This window comes from Aedes aegypti, chromosome 3, assembly GCF_002204515.2.
Source record: "Aedes aegypti strain LVP_AGWG chromosome 3, AaegL5.0 Primary Assembly, whole genome shotgun sequence".
In the NCBI taxonomy this organism is placed as follows: Eukaryota; Metazoa; Arthropoda; class Insecta; order Diptera; family Culicidae; genus Aedes; species Aedes aegypti.
The window spans coordinates 377,078,751-377,098,488 of NC_035109.1; the positions used below are offsets into that span (position 1 = coordinate 377,078,751).

The following is a 19,738-nucleotide window of genomic DNA, read 5'->3' on the forward strand; positions in this document are numbered from 1 at the left end:
TTATTCTCACTTTCGCACTTATGACGCCGCACTTCGCAGTCCAGTAGTGAAAGAAATACACAATATTTCCTTTGAATTTATTAAATTTAAAAAGATATCATTCAATAAAAACTATGTTAAACATCCAAATTAATTGAAAATTTGAAGTGGCTCCTAGACAACATCAATGCATTGATGTTACTACTCAATACATTGATGTAGTCTGAGGGTGAAATATTGAGGTGAAATCAGTAAAGCTTGATCGTGCATTCCAATAATTCTCCTCATCACTCCTCTCAGTTTGATTTCGGTAGCCGATAACAGTCGAAATAAAGTGTGCTTGTCGGGTGATTTGTTCGGATCAGCATGATAAAAATATATCGATTTTTGTGCAGAGGAATCCAATATGACTGACTCGGTGAAAAAATTAAGGAAAAGTATTGGCAATAAAAATATTGTCAATATCGTGGTCGTCTAGGGGCCACAAGGGACTTCTTTCAACTATTCTAATCTGTTACTGCTATTTCTGTTCATCGATCCTCTTTTTCGCTAATAACTTCGCTAAATCAGATATAGTGATTCTTTATCCTACAGCACGAAAAATATATTACACAGATAGAAATATAGAAAACCCATCTGTAAAACGTAGGCATTGGAAAACGGGCTGTAAAGTTTCCAAACTCGTTTTCCAGATGAATATTCAGAGGGTTAAACACACAACGCCACTTGATTTGAAATATTTGGTGCATTTATTTCAAATATATGGTCGATTCAATTTTACCATGAAACTATTCCAGAAGTAAAAATTACTCTATCGTGGTTAAAAACTTGCAGCAGTTCAAAATTGAACCAAGGGTCTTGCGATTGTCAAACGCGAACGCTTACCGCGCGGCTATCGATGCAGTTGGATCTAGAGGGAACAAAGCGTAAAAAATGTGTTCATGATAGCCGTAGTTGGAATAGTAAATTCAAAAACTTGTTCATGGTTCTCATTACTTCAATGCATGTTTCAGTGCACGACATCTTTCCGAGAAAAATATAAAGAAGATCAAAACACGGTTCATTTTTGTGTTACACGGTGCGGAAATCTGTAGTCGGACTGATATGGGTTTATTCACAAACTTCATAATGCCAAAAATGGCCATTTTGAACACCCACCCACCTCCTCATAACGCATTTTGTAAGAATATTTTCCGAATTATGTTTGACCTGGAAACATCTTGAAGCCACCCACCCCGTTCCGCGTTATGAAATATGTGAATGGGCCTTATGCGGTTACTTTTCATTATTGGACAATTCTCGCATAACTTCTGATCTCGCCCTAAAAGCCATTGGTAACCATGTGTGTAGCTCGTTGTTACTGAGCATCTGAATGGATTTTCATGATATTTAATAACGCTCTGGGGAAAAAAGGATCAATATCTACTTGCCCGTGATGTTGGTTTGGATGCTTATTCCTTCATTTGCTCAGAATCAACGAGCTACGCTCGTGGTTACCAATGGCTTTTAGGGCGTTATCTCAGAGTATGCGAGAATTTGACTAGTTGTTTTTTCCTAATTTCTTCGAACAAACCATATTATCTCATTAGTGTTGCTGAAAGAGCATTTGAATTTATCAATATAGAGTCAGAATTAGGGCGAATGTGAACACTAATACATTCTCAGTAAAATCGGTCCGAAGTTTAGCGGATATAATTTTAATTCTATATTATGTTTCCGATCGATTCAATCCAAATTTATAATGCTTGCACCCCTCGGTTTTTCGTCTCCTTCAGTTTGACAGCAGCCATTGCGCCTTCTGACCTCGCCCTTCTGGTTTGACTATCATCAGCTTCGCCGTTTTGCTACGCTCTTTCAGACGAACCTTCATCACTATCGCCCTTCTGCACACTCAATTTTAAATGCGCCCTGCTGCCACACTCAATCTCAAATGCGCCCGTCTACTGCAGGGGGAGAAGTTGGGTGAAATTGACATCAGAGTTCGCATCGAAAGAGAATATCAAATGCGCCTGTATGTTTTCTCACTTATTTCGTGAAAAACGCTATTTCTAAGGAATTGTAATTTATCAAACAAACTGTTAGGTGAATCAAACTCAATTTGTTTATATTTGTCAATTAAGTCGTAATTCTGGTATTGTATTGATATGGTTGAATCTGCGCTCAACTCAATTTTGACGAAAATGCAGATAGGACTGACTTGCGATTCACGGTAGTGACGCACCTCGTCGTACAGAATCCGTCTCCTGCTGCTGCGATGTTACTTATCGCCAGACGCTGTCAAAATCATTCCGTCATCGATCGCGCAGTCAGTCAGTCCGAAGCAAAATTTTCTCCACTCGCGAAGTTACTCCCCCGAAAAGTTTTCGCAGACCGTTCGTTTTGTGTGCAATTTAGCTTGAAAATCAATCGAAAAATGGACGCATTCGGCGATGGAAAGTTCGACCAACCGGAAGTCGACCCGGCAGCCGAGTTTTTGGCCCGGGAACAGAACGCCCTGGCCGGTCTGGAGGACGAAATTGTTCCAGCGTCGACAGGAAACGGGTTCGCCGATGGCGATGACGTGACTCAACCAAAATCCGATTTGGCTGCAGGTATGTGAGCGTTCCTCTTCGTTCAGTAGAGGAGATCTTTTGTTGTAGGCTTTTATCAGGTAGTTTTCAGTAGGATGCTAGCGATATGGGACGTTGTTAGCCTTATTGTTTTATTTTTGGGGTAGTTTGGTAACTTGAGGTTAATTGAATTAACTGGCCATTCTATCCAATTTCTTTATTTTCATGCCTTCCTGTGTAGCTTTGTACTATCAGTGACTTATCAGTTTGGAACGCGCCCACCCATTCCTGGAACCGCATTATTATTGAACTTGAATGAACCAACAATTTTCCTTCACGGGGTTCAAGTTTATAATTTAACTTTTCAGAAAATTCTTCGTTTAATAAATTCTATCGGTGATAAGTACTCTTCAATGTTTAGAACTCTTATAATAAGACTTCACTAATGATTGTGAGAAAAAATATTAAAATTCTTAGACTTTGACAAACAAAGTTTTATTTTCAGGATATTCTAAAAGAGATCAAAGATGCATTAAATCTTCTTCTTATTGGCATTACATCCTCACTAGGACAGAGCCTACTTCTCAGCTTAGTGTTCAATGAGCACTTCCACAGTTATTAACTGAGAGCTTTCTTTGCCAAAGTTGCCATTTTCGCATTCGTATATCGTTTGGCGGGTACGAGATACTTTATGCCCAGGGAAGTCAAGGAAATTTCCATTACGACCGGGATTCGAATCCAGACACATTCAGCATGGCTTTGCTTTGTACCTACATTCAATGTTAACCACATTTTCAATAGTTTTTTTGCAAGAAACCTATGATTGAATGGGTTTTAGTGTAATAACCTTTCCAGAGTTGTTTTTCGATTTGCATTTTGGGCGCTCCAAGAATTTGTTTCAGCATCGTATGATTCTGTTGGAGACAATTTTATTTCCTTGAATGTTTTAAAAATATCTGCCTGCTACTTTGCCTTATATTACACATCTAATTATTTTCTGTATTACTTGTTTCGAGTTTCCTGACGATTGGAAAGTACAAAAGTAATTCCAATAATCCTACCACTGGATTTCGCCCAATCAGCATTCTGTGTGCCTTGTCTAAAATTTTGTAAAACGATGTTTTCAAAGCAGTTGAATATCTGTCAAGAGAGAAATTTTTGAGTCCTTTTCAATCAGGATATCAGAAATCTTTTAGCAGGTAACTGCATTGTTTTTCTGGAAGTTTCAACCATCATGAAAGACAATTTTAGGTTCATTCAAGTTTGATAATACTGTGGTTCCAGGTATGCTTGACGCCCTCAGCGTAGAAATATGTAATTCATGCTGTTGTATATAATTTCCCATTTAAATGTGTAGCATTAGGATAACGTTTAGATGTCTTACAATAGCCTAATGCTTCTTCCAAGCATGGATGATCGATTCTGTTAACCAAAGTTATTTTGCTTCTTTCTGTTGATTGCGTACCTACTTCTTCCTTGGTTTCGACTTTGGTTTGCCAACAATCAATACTAACCAACCGACAACAATTGAAACGACCACCATCACCACTACAAAACAAAAATCAATCCTCGCCAAAACATCAAGATCCTTCCATGGGGCATGAGTTCGAATTGGGGAGTTTCGAAATGATTAATCACGATGCCGATCCGACGATGTCCGGAGCCGGAGGACTGTCGGAGTTTGCCGTCAAGGCCGAACCAGGCGAAAACGAGGCTGGCTTGTTCGCTAACAGTCCCATTCCCTCCAACGAAGGTAAACTGCCAATTTGATACGGGGCACTTTGGGTTGGGTGACTTGGCCTCTTTGGTCGGTACGTGTACTAACTGATGAGGTTTTTTTTTTTGAATTCTATGTGGCACCGTTTCATATGTTAACAATTTGTTAGATAACCGCATGAACAAGATTTTAGTCAAATGTAGTCGGGTTCCGTAGGTATCAAATAGTTTAACACAACAAGTATTTATGTCGTCGCTCATAAACTGAATAATAATAAATATAACGATTAGTGTCTAAGAGGTCAAAAGATTTGCAAAAAAAAATGCTGGATTTCTTATCACGGCAGACAAATTGATTGCTTTGGTTGCAATACATATACAAAGATCGCCAAAATAAAGTTATCATCAATCTCGAAAATTAACTGAAATTGCATGTCAATTTTAGCCGTGTACTAGGAAGTAAAAACATTTTAACGAAAAGAACTTCCGTTTTAACTTACGATTGCAGCCAATTGGCGTGATTATAAGCAATTTGACACTTTATTTTGACGATGACTGTATAATCCATTGTGGAAAACGGTTTGTACTAGAAATGTGGTTGTCAGTTTGCATGCTGTTCTTCAATGTATCCTTTTACGTCATATTAGGAAGCTTATTTTGTCCCGTTTTTCGTTTGCTACATTTAAGTTTCTAATCTAAGCCATTTTTAAACGACAAATGTATAAACATAATTCTTTTTTTCCAATCCCATAGAAGATGGTAATGATGATTTTTCAGGGTACACAGGTAAGACAGTTTTGTTTTTTGCTCTAAACCAATTCCCCTTTTAAATCTTAAACGCTTCCAACTGTTGTATCTTTTCTGTATCTCGGAATGTATCCATCACTCACTTGATTCAAAACTCCCAACTTCAAAAGACACTTTTCCACTTTTGGAATGGAAATCTTTACCCTGTGGCTAGTTTGATTCGCAGTTCACCAAAGTATTCTCCCCATAATTTTCAGTGCCCAAGCAAGTAACGGAGGAACCTGAAAGGATCCGCAAGTGGCGTGAGGAGCAAAAGGCCCGCCTCGAGGAGAAGGACCGCGAGGAGGAACGTAAGAAGGAGGAACTCCGCGAGCAGGCTCGCAAGGAACTCGAAGACTGGTACAAACACCACGAGGAAGCTATCTCCAAAACCAAGGCCGCTAACAGGTGAATTTACCCTTTCTCTCTTTTTTTATTGATATTTTCTTAAAGCCATTCAAACTTTAACCAGTATTGCTAATGTTTTGCGGGTTAACAAGCGCGCGTGAAATGCTGTTGAAATGTTCTATTCTTCTTAATCCTGTGTGATCGATACTTTCATTTGAAAGTGGTAGCTTTACAGCGCAATAATCTTGTACACACATTTGCTATCATTTAACTTTACTTACAAATCTATCTTCGTATTGTCGTTATCCTTCTCTATCTTACCTTCCTATCTGATTGTGTCGCGCCGCTAATTATGTTTCTCCTTCTCGTGATTATCCTTCTTCTTTTCTTCTCTCATGACTGAACCGATCAGGGAATCGGCCAAGTAAGTAACCACGTAGTAGCACAGCGTTGTTCACTCTGAAACACCCTTCAAATTCTATGGTGAACAGTGTCAGTTGTAGATAGTTTTTTTTGTCATACATCACCACCACCGTCACCGCAGACACTTACACGTATATTAGAGGGTGGGAAAAAAGCAATTTGACTGTGTCCAACTGAGATTGAAGCTTTTTTGTTGCATTTTGGGTTTAAACCTACTGTGAATAAGCTACTAAATTGTGCAGCAAGTGATATTGATGGATAACTGATGAAATATCACTCTAATCTCACTACCTTTTTATGTTAATGATGCCAGCATCGTGTGCTATTCGGTTGTAGAATGATACAATTTAGCTAGCACGACTGACACAACCAGGTGTCGTAAGTGCATACGCGCAACATCTTGAGGCGAAGGCGAGCTTTATGAGGCCCTACTTGACTGTCTGAGGGCATCATTTTTTCGACGAGGAATATCAGGAGGTTTTGAAGAAAAAGAATACAATGCAACGTGGAACGATACAGACTGAAACGAGAAAAAGCAAACCCGCTTATTCCGGGAGATGAAAATAACACATAGAATAAATCTCGCATAACTTATGATCTCACCCTTAAAGCCATTGGTAATTATACAAATGAATGAACAAAGGTTAAAACTATTACCACTGAAAAATAGAAGAGGAACTTCTCTTCGTCGTAGCATTATTAAATGACGTGTGAATTCACTCTTCTACTCAGTAACAACAAGCTACACACTTTTTTTTCCTTTGTGGGGACATGATACCACTGCGACCATTAAGTTGATCTATTGTGGTGTTAACCTCTTTGTTTTTGCCGTACTGTAGAAATATGTTACTATATGAAGTAACTATCTCCACAGCTATTGGCGTGCATCCCAATCAGGTACTACGTTTCGGATAAAATGTAGTAACCTGTTTTGGATGATAGTACTGAATTTCATTAGGGTCTAGCAAGCCTTTATCTAAAGATCTACAACGCTTGTGGTATAGTGCAACACACTTGCACAACAAATGTTCAGTGCTTTTGCAGGGTGTCTACTACCTGGAAAAACCTGGAAAACCTGGAATTATCAGGGAATTTTATTCAACCTGAAAAAAACTGGAATTCTCAGGGAATTGCGATCACAATCAGGGAAATTATTTTGAGTCTGTAATTTATGATAAAATATGTTTGCGACAAAGAATTTTGGCATCAAAACCCAGAGCTAACTACTATTTGCTGGAAAGTTTTCTGGAATTGAAAAAAATTCGGCTGCGCCGCTTTCAAACCACTATTTCAGCTGTTCAGTGAGGATCTTTTTGGTTATGAAATTTTAACGACTTGCCAAAACATGATTTTTTTTATATCTCTATATTTGATCAGTAAAGGATTCTCATTTCTAGGATTGGTAGCAGGTTTGTTTTTGGAAACTTGGTCTCTATGTTAATGCAAGTCTTTATTTGTGATGAAAGGTCTCTGCAGTCTTTATTTTATTCGAAAGGGTCTCTAAAGTCCCTTACTTCCTTGTTTTGCTTGAAGTGCAAAATTTCATCTCATATTTCTCGAGAAAATCTTCAGGCATTATCCTAGTGATTTTTTCAGAGATTTCATCTGGAATACTTTCAGGTACTACAGTGTGAAACCTCCATGAGTCGATATTGAAGGGACCATCGACTCGTGGAAATATCGAGTCATGGAACAGCAATCCTTTGGAAACCTGTTTCAATGGACCATCATAGTAACCATGAAATTTTGTTTCTAGTATGGTTCCATGAGTCGATATCGACTCATGAAGGTATTACTGTAGTACAGGGTTCTCTCCAGAAATTCTTCAAGAGATTCCTCTATCAATTCTTCTAGCAATTTTTCAAAGGATGCTTAAAGTATTTCTCCAGAATTTGCTTCAGCACTACTACTTCCAGTATTTTTTACTTGAGCACTTCAACATTACTACCTCTAGTAATTTTCTCATGGGTTAATTGAACAATTTTTCAAATACTAGCTTAGGACTTCCTATTTCACTCTCTCTAGTTTTCTCTAGTTGTTGCTCTAAAAGATCTTCCAAAGATTTCCACATATTTTCTTCCAAGAAAACCCGCCAAGGTTAACTCCAGAGTTTTTGATAAAATTCGTTTAAGGATTTTTTTTAAGGAACCCGACAAGAATTGCTATGCTATTTCATTCACGGTTACTGAAAAGAATTATTCGAGTAAATTATTGAGTTTCTCTACAAATTTTCTTGGAAAACAGGATAACTGCAGTTCTTTCAAACATCAGTCAACAAATATGTTGGAATCTCCAAAAGGTGATTAAATGTACCACACCAGATAACACTACAGCAATTTTGCCAATAAATCCATCGATCATTCCTACACAGTTTTTTAGGTATTTCGCCTGATGTTTTTCAAGAAGTTCCTTCTCAAAATTCTGCAATATGTTATCAAGAGATTCAATTGATTGTTTTTTTTTATTATCTTAGCAAAAATCCAGAAAATCTTCTAAAATTTAATCAAGAGTGAGTTCTTTTAGAAATCCTCATTTATCAAGATTGACACAATAACATACACAAGTTTACCATTTGCTGTAGGGGTACGTCATGAGTTTTTTCAATTTTCAATTCCATAGTTTTGTGGAAAAATTCATTCATTCCATTGTAGAAAAACTCCTGGATGAATGCTTGAAACTTTTTTTGAAAACTTCCTTGAGGAATCTGTTAGAATTACTGGAAGATTTCCCAAAGAAATCTTATGAGCAACCTCTGAAGTAATTCCTGAAGGTGACGGTAACAAAAATCCTAGCTAAAATCTTAAAGAAATTCTGAAGAATATTTTTGTAACAAATCTTGAGAAATTCCTATTGGCATCTGGAAAAGTTTCTGATTGAATATTCCAACAGTTTTTAATCGGGAGTCTTGGAGGATGTTCAAGAAAAACCGATGGGAGAATCGCCGGTTAAAATCTTGGGAGACTATGGGCTTTATTGAAGAATATCTGAAATAATATATGAAGAAATTCCTGATAGAATCTCTTAGTCTATGAGGTAATTTTTGTGGTATTCTTTGGAAAACCCCAGATTGTATTTTTAAATATAAAAAAATAATCTTTGAAGAATTCTGTCCATCTATCTAACCTAAAGAAATCTTTGGAATTATATCTGAATCTTTGGGCGAATACCTAAAATAATTTTTGATGAAATTGCTTGAGAAAATCATTGAAATTGCATACAGTAATACAAAAGGTTTTATTTGTCGTAATGTCACGAAAAATTGGAAATAATTTTAGAAATATTCTCAGAAAAATGTCTGATCTGATTCCATGAGGAATCAAACTCTTTGCTACTGATTACTGTAACCATTTTTAAAATTATTGGAAAATATTTGATATAAAAAAAATCCAATTTTGCAAAAACAATCTGGAATTAAACAATTATTGATGTAAAATTTCGTAACAATTATTCAATTAAGAATTCTCGAAACATCGGTAAACGGAATTTTCATGTTAAAATATTGACACTAATAAAAAAAGAATTAATTTTGCATATCAGGTGTTCAAATAACCCATGGAAATTAATGAATAATCCTCTTTTTGCACGAGAACGCAGTTCACAATGACGAACAGAGAATTTATAAACGAAATAGAAAACATCATCATGATCAAATACAATTCAACTGAATAATATTTAAGCTTAGATATATTGAGCACCTTATTATTAGAATATTGGATATTGTAATAGCTCCAGATTGCTTTAAAAAATGTAAAGAGTAGAGTAAATAGCTTTTAAATTACAAACATTTTAAAATTTGTCATTAGTTTCTTTAAGCCATATAAAATAAGAGTATTTCGTGCACCTGGAATTATTTGATAGAACCTGGAAAAAACCTGGAAATATCAGGGAATTTCATTTTGATAAACGAGTAGACACCCTGTTTTGCTTTCTAATTTGCAGAAACGACACATATCTCCTGGCAATTTACCTATAATTTTAAGGTAACGTTTGCTGGGGCAGTGGCCTGTTAATAAGCCAGTATAAGTACTTAGATCGTGTTTATTGAGGTTTAACAACCTCAGCGTTTGATAAGCGTCTGGTTCGATGAATCGTTTGGACTGACGAGAGTCCATTGCGTTCTTCCAGTTTAGTTTAATCTTTGCCTTCATTCAGCTCTTTAATTGCATTTTCAGAGCACAAGAGGCCATTCCGAAGAACGATTGAGGCCCTATAAATTGCATGGAAGAAGCTTGTTTTGCTAACTGATCAGCTTTTTCATTTCCTTCTGTTCCGCAATGGCCAGGAACCCAATATAGATAAACCTTATTACGATAGGACAACGGCTGCAGTAGCTTGGCACACTCCCAAACAAGTCTTGATGTGTAAGTTCTAGACTTCAAAGCGTTCAAGGCTGCTTTGCTATCCGAACAAATACATATTGTACTAGCATTCCTGTAGCGCCAAATGTAAGCGCATTCAAGAATGGCATACCTTTCGGCCTGAAAAACTGTTGGGCAACTTCCCAGTGCATAAGATACATTTACTCCTGGGCCAAACACTCCTGGCCCTACCATGTTATCTTGTTTTGAACCATCAGTGAAAAAAATTAATAATCCAGATCGGAAAGTTGGTCCTCCTGTGTCCCAATCCTGGCGAGTTACATCAGCAACCCAAAAACGATGATCAAAAAAGTTATGCTTCAACATATAATCTTCATTCACTAAGTACACTGGACTTATTTTGAAGTGGTTGAATATAGTCATATGTCCTTTTAGTTCACTATCAGCGCTATCTAAGGACCTTCTTACATCCATTTGTATATAGTCATGGAGTGGAAGAAGATTTACCATTGCGTTCAACGCATTTGAAGGGACGTTTCGTATTGCCCCAGTAATTGAAATAGTAGCAAGCCTTTGTAGTTTATTTAACTTAGCTTCAGTAGCAACTTGTTTGGTTTTTTCCCACCAAAAAAATGATGCGTATGAAATAATGGGTTTAACAATGGCCGAATAGATTCAGCATATCATCTTCGGTTTCAGACCCCATTTTTTACCAAAGGTTGTTTTGCAGCCCCAGAAAGCATTTCTTGCTTTTTCTATCTGTTGTTCTATATACTTATTCCAAACACGCTTACAATCTAATATAACACCTACAAATTTGGCACTAAGAGATAAGGATAGTTTAGTATCTCCTATTTTGAGAGCTGAAATGCAGACTTTACGTTTTCTTGTAAACAGCACTATTGTAGTTTCATCAGGATTTATACTTACTCCTTCATTATTGCACCATGCTAAGGTTAAGTTGAGTGCTGTTTGCATTCCCTCGGAAACAGTTTTATCAAATTTCCCGCGGACCATAATAATAATATCATCTGCAAATCCAATTATTTTGAATCCTTGAAGCTTTAGCTTTACAAGTAGGTCACCAACAATCAGAGACCAGAGAAGAGGAGAGAGAACTCCCCCTTGCGGAAAGCCTTGAACAGCTGTTACCTCTACAACTGAATCTCCTAGATATGCTGATATTTCCCTTCTAGATAGCATCTCTTCTATCCACTCAATTATTTTTTTCAAGGAAATCTCGATTTCCTTGGCTTTTTTCATCGATGTAAAACTAGCGTTGTCAAAGCTAAACACTTAGTTACTAATGGCTTTCAGGGCGAGATCTCATGTTATGCGAGAAATTGAACACCCAATGATAGAGTTGCTGCATCGTTCTGAAGAAACTTGGAAGTTCTTCCAGAAGCTCAACGCATCTCGCAAAGGTTTCGTGCCGTGACCTGAAAAGTGCAAGGATAGGGATGGGAGTATCTTGACGGACGGACGCGAGGTGATCGAAATGTTGAAGGAGTACTATGATGGACACTTAAATGATGCGTAGAAGACAGTTAGAAAGAGTTAGGACAGCGTAAGTGATGGCTACGTCAGCACAGTGAACAGAGTAAAACAACTAGCACCCACGAAGGAGAATGTTGAAAATGCCATAATTCAACAGCTCAAGAACAGAAAGGCCGCTGACAAGGACGTTGTCGGAGTCGAACTCAACAAGAAAGGTCTAGAAGGATTGTTCGCTTGCTTGTATCGCCAGGTAGTTATAATTTAAGAGACAGAACAAAAACCGGGGGAGTGGAAGCAAGGCGTTTTGTTCAATATCCACCTAAAAGTGGCAAATTGGAGAGTAAAATCTATTGTGATATTATTGAGTAGATTAAAATACGACGTTTCTACAAAGCTGTCAATGGTGTGCGGGGATATCGCCGTCTCTCGCCATGTGCAATGATCGTAAAGGTCACATTGCCGTGGTCTGTCCGAAGAAGCAGAAGGAGAACTCTAGAAGAAAGGACAGCAAATTCTGCATCGGCTGCTCTGACCCTTAGTTCGTGAACATTGCGGTTGATGGACGTATAACGAAATTTGAGATGGATACAGGATCACCGATTACGTTAGTTTCAGTCGCCTTTTATCAAATACAGTTTGGAGAGTTTCCGTCACATCCGTTCCATGGAAAGCTGGTGTTTTATACCTGCGGTGAGGCTACACCGAAAGGACTTTAGAAGCTGTGCTAGCAAGCTGTTGGCAAAGTAGTTGTCAAGTAAGGAGGACGCAAACTATTGATGGAACGTGATTTTACTGGGGAGTTGCTAAAATTTCGAATCAACGAGCTGGATACGGAATCATCAGAGGAGCATGGAAAAGAACTGAAAGAAGTTTGAGATCGTTATGGAGAATTGTACGATGGATGATTGAGCCGTTATAAGTATTCAATGATCAATTCATAATTAGAGCCAAATGCCGAACCGAAGTTTTTCAAACCAAGGAAGATACTAATTTCGTTCCAATCAAAGGTAGAGGAAGAATTACAAAATCCGGAGAAGACAGGCATCATTTAGAAAGCAGAAATCGCTGATTGGAGAACATCTTTGGTTGCAGTTTTGAAGAAAGTTAAGTCAATTCGTCTTTGCGCTGATTACCGTGTAACTGTCAACCCGTTCCTTAAAGTCAAGCGGTACCCAATGCCAGTTGTGAAAGATTTGTTTGACGCACTGCAAGGAGGGAAGTTTTTTCGAAGTTGGAATTTAAGTCAGCTTTCAATCAATTTGAGCTAAAAGTTGAGTCCAGGAGACTGTTAGTATGAAGCACCCACAAAGGTATTTATCACGTGATTATGAGTATGAAATCAAGTACATTAAAGGAGTAAGCAACAAGGTAGCATATTTTTTGTCAAGATCACCAGTTCAATGTAGTGAAGACGACGAAAAAGTCATATTTCTGCAATATTTGTAATCCAAGACAAGATCGTCAATCGAACGAAAGCAGCTGATTGTGGAATCTCGACGCGATCCTGTTGTTAGCCGAATAGTGAACTTCGTGAAGACCGGATGGCCAATCGACATGAATGACCAGGAACTTAAGAAGTTTTATGTATGGAAAGATGAGCTGACGGTTAAAGAAGGAGTGCTTTTGTGGGGCTATCGCATCCTGATGCCGGCATTGTTTCGTCCAGTTCTGCTTCAAGAATTACATTCAACGCATCTTGGTATAGTCAAAATGAAGTCTCTGGCCCGCAGTTACTTTTGGGAGGCCCAATTTTGATAAAGACATTGGCAAGCGTTGTGATATTTGTATCCAGCGTAGACCGGCAATACTGGAAACTGCGATGTTTTTGTATCCGACAACGGAAAATCGTTTACGGCAACGAATTTCAAGTATTTTGTCAGGAAAGAGGCATACATTATTTAACTTCAACACCATTTAGTCCCTGCTCAAACAATGCTGCGGAGAATGCAGTCAAAATGGTGAATTTTTTGTTTGAAGTTAATGTTAGCAGATTCCGGCAACTGTGGTAAGTCTTTGACAAGACTGATGAATCATCACCTATAAATGTATAGTGCTACACCGCATTGTTAACTCCATTCAAATAATTGATTGGACGGGAAATGAAAACCAGATTTGACGTTTTAAGAAAGCAAACCAACGTTCAATACATTGGGAAGACTTGGAAACAAGGACAAAAAAATTGCGGTTGCTGAGGTGGTATGTGCCAGGGATTATTGAGACCCTGATCGACAACGATGGATTAAAGCCAAGATTGTGCGGAGAAAATGCGAAAATATATATATATATAACAAAAATGTTGTAAAACTCAACGGGGCACCCCCTAGATATAAACCTTAGGGTAATAAAAAAGCTCTCAAAAAATTTCAACTCGATTAGTTGCTCCACCAGCTAGCGCATTCAATTTGTAGTTTGTATGGGATATTCGTTTCAAATATATAGAGAATTGACCCAATGTCACTGATTCGTTCCGTATACTAGTTGGTCGCGTTCAATTGAGCCCAGAATGACAAATACACTAGTTAATACCCTAATGAACATAATTGCAGAAGGTTGTATCTGGATTTTAGCTCGTTTTCATTAACTTTTTAGTTATTGAAAGTTAGGCTGAATCAGTCTCCCGTACAATCACATAGGGCAAACGCTCCCTTAGTGGAGGTAGCTCCAATAGTGGAGGTAGTGTGTTTTGGCATGTTCCGCACTAATAAATGATTATGTGATATTTTTCAATGATGCACGATGCGAAAATGATACAAATAATCGAATAATATTCATGAATTTTAGCCGTAAAACTATTTAAAACAATTATTTTGCTTAATTTTTTTGCTCCCTTGCACCTATAGTGGTGCATCAGTACCCATAGTGGAGGGTCCCATAAGGAATCAATGGTTTGCGCCACTAAGGGAACCATTCTTAAAACATACCTCCACTAAAGGAACAGTGTTCCTATTATTGGTGCAAGGCTTTTTGCAGGGAAATTTCAAATGAATCGTGATTTTTATACATTTGAGTGATAGAAGGATTTGAGATCTATCGAATGATACATTAAAATCATATATTTCATGGTTTTATCACCATGTTTTAGCAGTTTTCCCTTAGGTGCACCACTAATGGTACACTTGCCCTACATGCTTGCGCCTTGTGCAGCAGCTCGCCCAGCATCATAGGTGACTATGATGCGCTTAGTGGCTATGTTGAAGAAATACAAAGCAGTATAGAATGAGGTTGGCAAATCTGCTTCAAATAGTTAAAACACCAACTTTATCAATTTTAATCATAATTCAACCTTCTACAATATTGTTCACTATAGTATCAAGTAGTGTTTTTGACATTCTGGGTGCAATTGAACGCGATCAACGGTTTTCCTGAACCAAACAGTAGATGAAGTGCTGAAACCCATATGTTTGAGCTGGAAATCCCATATTAATTTCAATTCAAATGCGCCAGCTCATGGAACGACTTAATGAGCTGAAACTTTCAGGAAGGCTTCTACTAACTCTAAGGAATAATCCTGGAGGGTGCCCCGTGGAATTATACAACTTTAGTTTTCTCCCATACTAAGCTGGGCCAGTCTAATATATATGAATGCCATGCTGCCGATTTGGGTATGGTTATTAGAAGAACACATCCAATTACACTGCGGAACACGTTTTTGTCTCTATCACCAAAATACCGCTATTCACTTAATTAAGGGTTGCTGAATCCATTGCCGTTTTCAGAAATATCATAGCACGTCCAGTTTTTGAGATATTGACTGTTGAAAATGCAAAAAATGACTATTTCAGCCAACTTGCATGCAAGTTTCCCAGCTTGTAAGGTAATATATTGGCTTAATGTGCCACTGAATTCATACTTTATGTGTATAACAATACTTATCATTAAAGTTTGTATTATTTTCGATACGGAAAAGTTATTTTTTGATGGTTTAGAGAATTGTTGTATTTTGCCGTATAGAAGAAACGAAGAATTTTGTATGGAGACTGCAAGCATGTTGAAAAAATCGGTTTAATCGAAATTTAATCGCGCAATTTCAATCAAATTATGTCTGAAATGAAAGTTTAAGTTCTATTTTGCATGTTTGGTGGATTAGATTACAAAAAAGTATGATAAATTGTACTTTAAATTTCATGTAAACTTTAACAAAAGCAGTGTTTTGTACAACTTTGGCGACCTGTAGCTAAAAATTGTGACGTGCTGGAACATTTCTGAGAACGGCATCAGATTCAGCAGCCCTAAATCTACTAGAGACACATAATTTGGTTCTTGAGACACGCAAACATGTCATTTTTGTTACGCTGTGTTATTAAATACGCCCATGACGATTATGAATATGAAGGTGCTCGTGGAGGCGACATTAAAACAAGAGTTCATGTTCCTGTTGATGAGTATCTATCCGCGGAAGATTATGATAATCTAATTCTGCATGCAGGTTACAATCATGAGAATGAGTGTATTTCATCAGAAGCAATCGAGTGGTGCGAAATCCGGAACACTATTGTCAATTCGAGTGACAAATAGAAGTTCGGCAGTCAAAACTTCGGCGAAGTTCGGCGTCGGCATTCTTATTTAGTGCTTCACCTACGCATAAGGAATACCTTTGTCGGCGTAGCACTCCGTTAGATATTTTGTTTCTCTTATAAACTTTGGTCTACATTTAATCTGAATGCACAATATTAGCTTACGGCAGAGATATGCTGTAGCTCGTTTGATCCAGACCACAACTCCAACGCTAGAGCCTCTGATTCTATCGCAATGAAATATGTGATGGAAAGGAGATGCGGAACTTGTGATTCACAATAAAACAGAAACAAACCCCGTACAGAGCTTGCACAAAAACGATTGTACTCGAATTTTACACAGTTTTTCTGTACCCAAAATGGACAACCAAAGCTTTGATCATGACGACCCACCCTATCGTATATTAGAGTATAGAGATATACTGAGATAGTAGCTGTTGCACTTGTATTTGGTCTTGTCTTTTTTAGAGCTAGCTGAATTTATATTTTCGTGTTCAGTAGATTAGGTAGGTAAAAAAATGTTGCTTTTTGATTATATTTTCTTTTAGTGTAGATTATGAATAGAAAAAAATCCTATGATATTGGATGAAATCAAACACCAAATCAAAGCTCATTTATTTCCCTCAGTTTTATTTGGCTAACCACTCATCCACTTTGGGCTGAATTACTTCATGACTTGTACAATTAGTGTTTTGTATGAGCCTAAGATCTATTTATATTGTACTTTCGTTCGTCGTCTCATCTCGAGATGCGGAGAGTATATCTGTTGTTTGCAGCAGCTGATGTAGTTTTGGTTATCTACTTTTCGGACGGCGTTGTTTGTCTATTTTTTTGAGCCATAGTCCATTGTTCGATGCCTGATATGGACATCTTCTCCATAAGTATACGAAAATTGCATTAGAACTGTACCATTCGCAATCTGCCGTGAATCGCAAGTGAGTCCCATCTGCATTTTCTTTAAAACTGAGTTGAGTTCAGTTTTCAACATAACTTCCAATGCTTTTTCAGATGCTCTAATGAGATAATAGGATTTGTTCAAAAAAAGTGAGAAAAACAGCAAGTCAAATTGTCCCATAATGAAAAGTAACCGCATATCATTCCCACTACAGATTTCCGCAACGTGTAACACAAAAATGAACCTTTTTTGATCATCTTTTTAGTTTTCTCAGAAAGATATCGTAGTGAAAAGCAAATTGTGAAAGTTTCATTAAGATATGAACATGTGCCAATCCTCTGGAATTTTTTTGAATATTCGTATGAAAAACGAGTTAGGAAACTTCGAATCCCATTTTCTCAATGCCTACTTTTTACAGATGGGACTGGCTTGTGATTCACGGCAGCAATGCTTCCGTAAGTTTTTCCTAGAATCCACTCAGACGCAGTCTTCCCATGAACAGAACCGATGTTCAACTTTGGTTCAAAGCTTGCAACTTGTGTTGAACCGCAAACGCGCTCTGTCTCTGTACCAGTGTACCACGCCAAACCCGGTACATGTATACTTCGGTTGAAACTGCATTTCAAACTTAGGTGCAAATAATGGCACAGAGAGCGGTTGAAATCCACGCGGATAAATTTCTACGATCATATATGGAACTTCTTGGTACAAATCGCAAGAGCCTTTAAGCCTTAACAAATGTTTTATTCAAGCAGATCGACTAAGATCAATATTTTAGGTCTAAATGTAACTTTATGAAAAACAAAGGATTTTATTATATCATATAACAATACACGTTAACTAGCAATTGATAAGCGTGGATTTCAACTGTTTTCTGCCTGTCTGTTTTGTGTCATCGTTCTCAACCTCGGATGCAATCGAAGATTTGTACCAAAATTTGAACCGCGGTTGCAATCGAGATACAAATGGTCGGTGTTCGAACCGATGTTCACTTTACACATTTTTGAGTTGAGGTTCAGGTTCGAGTGTTTCGGTTTGAACACGAAAACAGAGTACAAGGAGAGTACGAAACCGCCTGAACCAACTGTTCGATGTTCATTTAGAAGGACTGCCCAGATTCCAGACCTTCTCAAACTTTTAGGTTTATTGAAGGCCGATTGAACCCTTCCAGAAATTAAAATTTATTTCAAAATCTAATCACATATATCAGAAGCAATTCCGAAAAATGTGTAGGAAGATTTTTGCAGGCTGTTTTCCTGTGTTTCAACGATCGGTTTCCAAAATCTCCAAACCAGCTATGTACAAAATGATCAAAGTCCTCCATACACACAAGACAACCAGTCCTCATTTGTTCTCTCCTACAGCTGTAAATATTATACCGTTGCTTTTGTTTTGTCGTTTATCTCTCAAACTCCTTCGCCGTAAGCGTAATACTTACAAAATTAGTGCACCCACGAATGTGTTGCTGAATGTTTCTTCGCTTTTCAAACCCTCACCATCACCCGAAACTAACCGTGATCTCTTATTCTACCCCCTCCAACACCCAATCATCGTCGCCCACCAGGAACGCCGAGAAGCAGTTCGTCGCGGAAACGGACGAAATCGAACCCGGCACCGAGTGGGAACGCATCGCCAAGCTGTGCGACTTCAACCCGAAGACGAACAAGTCCAGCAAGGACATTTCCCGGATGCGGTCCATCATTCTGCAGCTGAAGCAGAACCCGATCTCGACCAGCAAAAAGGTCTAAGCCGTAAACTGCAAATGGGGAGGGACAGTATAAGCCGGAATCTATTGTGGATGATTCGTTTATCTCACAAGAAGACAACCAACAGCGTATATATAGACATAAATGCTAATTATGTGTTTGAATAAATTAGAAGATAGTGAAAATTACAGCAGAACATATATAAAACGAGTTGGAGAAAAGAGAGATGTTTTATTGAGGTTTCCTTCACTGAAAACCTCTAATAATTACATTAAAAAACGTTTTTGAAGTTCTCCTTATTTAATCTCGCTAATGTGGATGTTCAACATTTTGTATCGATTCCTTCACAGTTGAAAATGAAATCCAATCGTAGAGAACTAAACCATGATTTGTATCGTTTCATACTTTGTATCATTCCTCGGAAAGTATTTGCCTCGTTTTTTCATTACTCTGCAAATTTTGAGTTTTTGTTTCTGTTAGAATAAATACTTTTGCTGTAAAATGTATCATTTCCGAGTGCATTTACTGACTCAAAATCGTAAAATGGAGAAAAGTTAGAAAATGATCGGAAATAGAAGGAAGTGCAAACAGAATATTGCTAAGTAGACATTTATTTGAAACCAAGCAGAAATGTGGTCGAAAGATGCTAAACATCAAAATAAATATGTTGAAAACGTATAAACCTAAAATCATTATCAAGGAATATCACACGTTCGTTGCTCGGTTTTTGAAAACAAAACAACAATGAAATAAAGACAATTATATCGACAAATTCGAAGTACTCGAAATTTCATCATCTTCACGTCTGTGGTTAAGACCTGAGAGAGACTCGCGAAGAGGAAAAATATCAACGTCATATGCAGCCCAGATTCCCCTCTCACGAAACGTCAAATGCAGCCCACCGTTTTTATGGCTGAAAAAGTGAAAAGTATTGTGTTCAAAGTAAATTGTTATTGAAAACCTCAGTCTGCGGAGCAGTTTTTTCCAAAGTTGCTGATAAATCTAA

General features: G+C 37.7%; 1 protein-coding gene across 4 annotated transcripts; it reads left to right on the forward strand.

Moving 5' to 3' along the window:
* The first annotated feature begins 2,250 nt into the window (after positions 1-2,250).
* LOC5567495 (clathrin light chain) lies at positions 2,251-19,410 on the forward strand. Of its 4 annotated transcripts, XM_001657444.2 has the most exons (6): positions 2,251-2,570; positions 4,114-4,281; positions 4,998-5,030; positions 5,249-5,438; positions 5,791-5,802; positions 18,591-19,410. In XM_001657444.2, exons 1-6 carry the CDS (start codon positions 2,393-2,395, stop codon positions 18,772-18,774), a joined length of 765 nt encoding a protein of 254 aa, XP_001657494.2. In that variant the 5' UTR covers positions 2,251-2,392; the 3' UTR covers positions 18,775-19,410. The 4 variants fall into 4 exon arrangements, with proteins under 4 accessions (XP_001657494.2, XP_021708157.1, XP_001657492.2 ...); XM_021852465.1 differs by lacking the exon at positions 4,998-5,030; XM_001657445.2 differs by lacking the exon at positions 5,791-5,802 and having other exon boundaries at positions 2,252-2,570.
* The last annotated feature ends 328 nt before the right edge of the window (positions 19,411-19,738 follow it).

Excerpts from the sequence above, each read along its gene's own strand:
- LOC5567495 (XM_001657444.2), top strand. The coding sequence starts at position 2,393 with ATGGACGCATTCGGCGATGGAAAGTTCGACCAACCGGAAGTCGACCCG. Across the intron at positions 2,571-4,113 it reads AAAATCCGATTTGGCTGCAG|ATCCTTCCATGGGGCATGAG; the intron begins GTATGTGAGCGT and ends CAAAACATCAAG. Across the intron at positions 5,031-5,248 it reads TGATTTTTCAGGGTACACAG|TGCCCAAGCAAGTAACGGAG; the intron begins GTAAGACAGTTT and ends CATAATTTTCAG.